Source organism: Oratosquilla oratoria, unplaced genomic scaffold (assembly GCF_046742065.1).
Source record: "Oratosquilla oratoria isolate Oo_2021 unplaced genomic scaffold, ASM4674206v1 SCAFFOLD106, whole genome shotgun sequence".
Taxonomy (NCBI): domain Eukaryota; kingdom Metazoa; phylum Arthropoda; class Malacostraca; order Stomatopoda; family Squillidae; genus Oratosquilla; species Oratosquilla oratoria.
The window spans coordinates 251,521-258,698 of record NW_027467463.1 but is presented as its reverse complement, the minus strand read 5'-3'; the positions used below and the strand labels follow the sequence as shown (position 1 = coordinate 258,698).

The window sequence follows — 7,178 nt, the reverse complement described above, 5'->3', positions numbered from 1 at the left end:
TGAAGTGGAACTGCGGGCGTCATCCTCCCCTGGTGGATTTTCCTCACAATCCTCCACTGGTGGGTTGTCATGATCGATCTCTTGGTAATTTGGATTCCCAGAACTGGTTTCCATGGGCATGATGGGTTGTGTGACCTTCTCAGGTTCCGTGGGTTTCTGCTGGTGATTAAGTGACAAACCAATCCATCTGGGACATTGGCACAGCCAGTTGCAACTTTGTACAAAAGCATCCTCATTGCTGGATCATTGACAGGAATGAAGTTCCAACAGGACTGGGCATTGTACGTCTTTATAACTAGGTACTGATGCTTGCATGGTCCACCTGTAATGCAAAATGAAAATATAAGAGATTTTGTTTAATATTCATTGTCAGGGTGTAGGTGTCGGGATTATTCAAGTATTACTAATGCAGTGAAGGGGAGGGGGTTCTGCTCAGAAGCGTAGATGCATGTACTATCCTGTACATTGTTGGGGGGGGGGGATTAAAAATTCCAGATAATTTTGCACATGTGATGATTGAATGGTCCCCTATGATTTTTCCATTAAGAAAACAGACCTGATATTAAAGGGGATAGACTGGGATACTGCCAGGGGGGTATTTGTCTACATGTAGCTCTCCCATTGGCACTTTTGTCAATTGCTAGTGCTATGGTGTCGCAGTGCAATTTTGAAGATGATTTTGCAATAATTTACAGGTGCACATACAGGATAATACATCCCGTGTACATGTTCCTGTAAGGAGATTAAAGCTGGAAAGGCTAATACATGTACGCTGGATCTTCATTAGCTTAGAAACTGGAGTTATTGCCAGCAGTCAGCTTAGTTAGCTAATCAATTAAATCTATCATCTGTATCCCATTCAATTGTCTTGGGCAGTCTACTAGTGCCAGCCATAACTCAAATATAAGAAAGTCTCACCTGTCATTCCTATCTTGCAAGAGCACACACCCTGTCCAAGATGTACCACATAGCCCACAGTCTCATCAGTCTCACTGGGTACCATGTAGAGGTCCTCGTCAACCTGCTCGATCTCGTCTGGGTTTATTTTACATCCTGCAGCAACACTTGGAAGGAATCGTGACTGCAACACTCTATCCAGTCTGTTGTTGCAGACATCAATAATGCATCTTTCATAGTAAGCCTCCAGCCTCGTGGCAATAAAGTCCACAAGCTGGATCACATTGTACGCTTTGGTGCGCTCAAGAATCTGATCTTTCATGATTCGCATGGAAGCTTCAGCATAGTTATTGGTATTGTTGTTACGGACATTCAGGTCATCACGGTAGCACACAGCCCAGGACGATTTCCTGGCATACACATCCTCCAAGTGTTTTTTAACTTTTTCGTACCTTGCCAAAGTTTCATCATTCTCCATTGCCTCGAATTTGGCCTGAAGTTCATCAACAGAACTGCAATAGACCATGTCTTTCAACAAGGAGAACAAATGGGGTCTATCCTCCTTCCTCACTCCATTTTTGAATTCCCACAGGAAACGCCAGAATGCTTGCAGCAGGTGAAATACACATAGCAGTAGCATAGCCTCAGGATAGATAGCACTCAGCGCTTGTCTTTCAGAAGTGCTATCATCAGTCATGAATAGTTCTGGCCCTAACTTTGGACCCTGCCCGAAAAAGGCAGAATTATCCAGCAGTGAATGATAGAGGGCGAACGCTTCAGTTACTGTCTCAGTACTTTCACTGGTTGTGATCAGCACTCCTAGAGGAAGTCCACCAGCACAGCTATGGGTGAGCAGCAAAAACACACGACATCCCTACCTGTCCATATTTCCAGAGGCATCGATGAACACCAATTCACCTGAATGCTTAATAAGTTTATATACACGTTGCATTAATGGTGTCACTATTGCCAGTGCTGCTTGCTTCTTTTCTGGTCCAACGAGTGCGAGTTTGATCCTGTTTTCACCAAGGGTTCCTTCCTCGATTTTCTTCTCCAACTCTTTCAGAACAAATTCTCCCGTGGCTTTGCCGTACTCTTTCTTGAAGGCCTGGTAGTACAACCTGAAGAAAAGGCAGGGGATTTTTTTAGCACTCAACATAGTCAATTTTTCATAGTAACTAACAGGGTTCAATTTTAGACATTTTTCTTGGTTGCCCACAGGGCAAACAAAGTCGAGGTCCATCTTCCCTTAGCCCATTCTGAGGTTGCCCTCAAATAGCAAGAATGAAGGAATAAGCCAAAAGTATTATTGCCCATTGGGCAAGTTTAGGACACATTTTCAGACATTCTGCTTGCCCACAAGGTTTTTATGTTACCTCGGGCAAGCAAAAACCTGCAAAAATCGAACCCTGACTAAGTGCGTTACTCCTGGTACTGAGGACAATCCAACAGATGCTTACGTGAATTCAGTGAAGATACCTTGTTCCAAGAGGGTGTAGAATGCCATATTTTTCTTATGTATTGGAAGCTATTTGATACCATACCAGAAATATCAGTGTTAGACAGATTATTTATTTCCCTTGGATTTACAAATGTATTACCTATTCAATGTCAGTTTCAATTTACCACTGCATTACAAGACCTTTTCAATGAAAAAAGATCAGTTACAGTTTTGCAATATAATGTTCCAAGCATGATTCTTCGTTCCATCCTTCCCAAAGTAGGCAGAAGATGAAATTCACGCACTTGCACTTGAGGAAACACACCTTATCAAACACTTAAAAAATATACAGAACTCACCTGTAACAGTACTGCAAATCTGGTGTTATGGCTCTATCAGCACAGACAAAAATGTAATTATCCCCATGCTCTAGTTGAAGATCATACTTGTGCAGTTCGAGTGCTTTTGAAGGAGTGTAGCCCTTGCTGAATAGGTCCAGGAACTTCTGCTTCACCTCTTCACTCACATCTCTATGCTTCAATGCGTCTGCAGCTCGAATAGGGTGATTATGGGTGCACTTTAGTTTCACAACCATGGGATGATCAGGCATGTGGGGATCCGCTGACCTATGAACAAAGAAAAGAAAAATGACACAAGCTGCAGAATACTGTAAGCATCTGATTGTCTTTGCACCGTATGCACTTCCAGGCATGCAAACACTTCAAGATTGAAGCCATTCAGTGTTGTACTGTCAGTACCTCTTGCTCTTTCCTTGCCTGAAACAGCCAACAACACTGTGCCTGAATGTCTCTTTGGCCTCAGCCATGGCCATGGGTTATGTACAAAGAAATATATCTCTCATTTTTAAGAAATTTATCAAATAAATTCCAAGGGTTTTGGTTCAAAAATTAATATGAGAAGTTGCACAATACATGATATACTCAGGATGAGAAAAAGATTAAACACTAAGTACCTGCACTTCCTTTTTATCCCATCAGATTTTTCGAAGGTACTGACTTTAACAACGATACTCAGACCTGCTGGACAATTGGTGTTCTTTGACCCCCGGTGGCAATCAGATGTTGCAGTCCTTGGCTTTGTACAGTATTGTGTTGGCAGCGAAAATCAGTCTGAAGAAGAATGCAATGAAGTTCATTTTTAGTACTTAGAATTAAAATCTGGCAAGACCATGAACGCATCAGACACATATGGCAGAGATTAAATAACACGTTCACATTCATCAGATAAATAAAGTGACGAGACGAGAAAGCAAGCTGTAAAGCGTTGCTGGGAGTCGTAGCCTCTGAAATAATAATATGCGACTCAAATGTAAGCAATGCAGGGCATGGCATATGTCATTGACTGAATGTTCAAAGTCTGGAAATGTTTGAATAAGTACACTGCAGCATTTTCTTTTTACCTTGGAAATTTGGCCATCTGTTCGTCGAACTAGGAATCACAAATTTTAGGAAAGTGCTTCACCTGGCAGTGACAGCCGCTGCACAGTACAATAATTGTTATAGCGCTTTTTTTTTACTTAACTGAATGTCAATACGGACCAAAACAAAGACTATATATGAAAGACTGGAAGGCACGAAAAAGGTGTAAATAGCCTAACTGATTACTCATGAGTTTAGTTACTTCAACCAACGCTAGAGATCGCTGTGCTTTATTCGGAAAGAATTAGCGGGCTTTTTGGATCGTCTGCATGTTTACATTTCAGCCATATGTCACTTGGAACACATGGTTGGTTCAAACTGTCCAAAAGTTCTCATCCTGAATTCATGTACCATCGGTTTCCTAAAGAACCACAAAGGTAAGTGTATATTGTACTGACAACATTAAGTATTATAGACATATGTGTCATTTTATTCATTAAGTAAAATTGTAAATCAACATTCTCTTTTTTGATAGATGTTCAAAGTGGATACAAGTAACCGGTATATTGACATTAAGGAAGAAAACACCTACACAATTAAATAAAAGTCAAAGGATATGTAGCCATAATTTTTCTCAACGGCAATATGCATCATCAACCCGTTTGTGCCCCAATGCATACCCAGATCAAAATTTGCCTGCTGAGTCAATGCAGTTTTATATATACATTATCATAAGATTACAATAATTAACATTGTTTGGTAAGAAGTAATGATTTTCATTATGCGTTATATTATCTATCAGATCCAGCACACCCAGATGAGCCAGAAATAACCAGTGCTTGATCAATGTGTAAATAGTATAGTACAGTTCTAAGATTAATTGAAATGACTTTATTTTATTAGCACATTGCATTTGAAACAAAACATTGGTTGTCTCTATATATTATATATTTCTGTATTACTTTAAAGTTGAACATTATTTAGAATATTCTTTCATTGCCATTAGCCAATTTTTGTACTTGCACAAAACATATTTCAACTTGAAATTACAAACTAAATTCTGAGCATAGATACCTTACATACATTATCTGTTTATAACTACAAAACATCACATATATTATTTTACAGATATTGACCTGCACTTGGATACTGCAAGTACTTTGCATCACCAGCAAATTGAAATGGAAATCTTGCCAAGTTCATTGGATGAGAACTTTGGTTAGTACTGACCATTTATTAGCATTGCATAATTCTATAAGACCTGTAAATCATAAAAAGTAAGCAACATATGTCAAATTGCAACAACAGATATTAGTACCACAATTGAGTCCACAGTTATATAGATGTTTTATAGACCTGCTTCACACTCTTGGCATAAATGTGATAATGTGATAAGAATAGAAATTGTTCTGGTAGGTGTTCTTTGGAATTAATAAAATTATGAAATAAAGCCTAAGCTTTCATTTGCCCATATTACCACATATAATACCCATGAAGACAAATAATAAAGAAATTCATATGTATATAAATCAAATAAGAGAATTATATATATATATATATATATATATATATATTATGTGTGTGTGTGCGTATGTATATATATATATATATATATATGTGTGTGTGTATATTATAATTTTTTCTTTATATTTTATGAAAAATTCAGAGGTATGAAAGATATTATATATACGAGATATTGTCAAATGTCAAGTATGTGAAAGCAAATACTATTTACACAGTAATGGTTACAAATGAAGTAAAAAAAAAAAGTATTGAACTAAAATAATAATCATATACAAGGCCGAAAATATCAATCAATATATAATTCTAAAAATATATAAAATACAATAAAATGGCAACAATAGCTATCGCTTCGATTTTTAATTTTTCAACCGCTCAATAGATGGCGTTAAAACCCCAATAGTCTAGCGGTATTTGGCATTAATTCTGGCTACATATTTTTGCTAAACACCTTACGAACCCTTCCTGTCTTTCTTTTATAGTCTTTGGACCAAAATTCAGAGTATACACACCTTGTAAGCAACCTTTACACCAGAACAGTTATAAGATCTTTCCACTTGAAAAGTCATGAGAGAAGATTTCTGCATGGATTCCAACCACTGTTTGGCCCCTTCTTTAGTCGAAACGGACAATCTCAGAGTAACGTTCACTTCTTTCCCAACAATTTCTACTTTACAAATGTGATGCTCATAGCTCTCAGGCAATAATCCCTGTAATGAAAAAGAAAATCATAAGATTAAAGAAGCTGAACCAGGAAATATACCGGGAATTTTAATGTGCAATTGGCACTTCGTCATCATTTCTTAGTAAAGTAGCCTGCAGCGCGCTTTTATCGGAGTATTTCAAATTTCTTTGGATCAAAATTTATTGGTATCTTAATTTTGTGTATTTGGAATTTTTTGAAAAATGACCACCAAAAAATTCCCAACAGTTGTTCAGTAAATTTCTATGCATTACATCAATAAATGACGTCATCTGATGTACGTCATGCATGACTGGAATTACTGAAAGAGATTTATGATTCCTTAATTAAAAGTTCAGAATTATTTTAATTAAAATCTTCTAACCATCATAGCATCAGCTAGACCATGGCAGAAAAACCAGCACTCTATTATGGCACAGCCTCTAGTAGGCCTAGTAAGTACTATTACTTAGGGGGGGCTTAGTGTATGATCGAGGAAAAGACCATCGATACGGTATAGACTCTAGACCAGGGGTTCTCATTAGGGGTGAAATTCACCCCCAGGGGGGAATTCTGGTTTTTCTAGGGGTGAATTGTGACCTCAGTAAGTTTACTGTGTGAGGAAAGCAAATATAGGCTCTGGTCTATCTGTCTGGACGTCACCTGGGCTGGAATTACACCTGTGCTAACCCAGGTTAATATCAGGATTAGAAAAGTGTTACGCTGTGCGATAATACCTGCATATTATTTAGAATGCACCTTTTGAAACAGGCAATCTTGGAAAGGAAGGGGGAATGACATTCTGGCAAATGGTGAAAGGGGTGCATGAGCCAAGCAAGGCTGAGAACCCCTGCTCTAGACTATGCTTCAACAAATTAGTTGTTGTTTTTTTCCAAGATTTGTCCAGTTCTTTCCACTGTTTCAGGTCAAAATGTTCTATGTGTTTTACTTCTTCTTTTCAAACTTACCGCTAACCAAATTTGTAGTTTAGAATCAATAACAGGGCGATCAGAGTGTGAACACAATCTAAAGTTATTAGGCACCGCCATTTTCAATGTTTTGAATCTGAAGTTGAGTGAACGTACGAGTCAGTCAGGTGCGTTCGGATTGGCTGTATGCAAATAAGTTCATATTGGTGTCCGCAAGTCTCACGATATATCACGCTATTTATACATTTCTATGTGTGTTGTAGAAATACGTTTGGCATGAGCAACCAAAGTGAGTACGGGAATTCCCGAACGGACGTCGTGTACAACCC

The 7,178-nt window shown here is 38.2% G+C and overlaps 1 protein-coding gene across 3 annotated transcripts; it reads left to right on the top strand.

Moving 5' to 3' along the window:
• The first annotated feature begins 3,903 nt into the window (after window positions 1–3,903).
• Window positions 3,904–5,213, top strand: LOC143022509 (52 kDa repressor of the inhibitor of the protein kinase-like). Of its 3 annotated transcripts, none has more exons than XM_076180751.1 (3): window positions 3,904–4,154; window positions 4,253–4,420; window positions 4,846–5,213. In XM_076180751.1, the coding sequence occupies exons 1-3, from the start codon at window positions 4,066–4,068 to the stop codon at window positions 4,850–4,852; spliced, it is 264 nt and encodes an 87-aa protein (XP_076036866.1). In that variant the 5' UTR covers window positions 3,904–4,065; the 3' UTR covers window positions 4,853–5,213. The 3 variants fall into 3 exon arrangements, with proteins under 3 accessions (XP_076036866.1, XP_076036865.1, XP_076036867.1); XM_076180750.1 differs by having other exon boundaries at window positions 4,520–5,213; XM_076180752.1 differs by lacking the exon at window positions 4,253–4,420.
• The last annotated feature ends 1,965 nt before the right edge of the window (window positions 5,214–7,178 follow it).

Coding starts and splice junctions, on each gene's coding strand:
- LOC143022509 (XM_076180750.1), top strand. CDS start 4,066: ATGTCACTTGGAACACATGGTTGGTTCAAACTGTCCAAAAGTTCTCAT. Junction 4,155..4,252: donor TTTCCTAAAGAACCACAAAG/GTAAGTGTATAT, acceptor CTTTTTTGATAG/ATGTTCAAAGTGGATACAAG.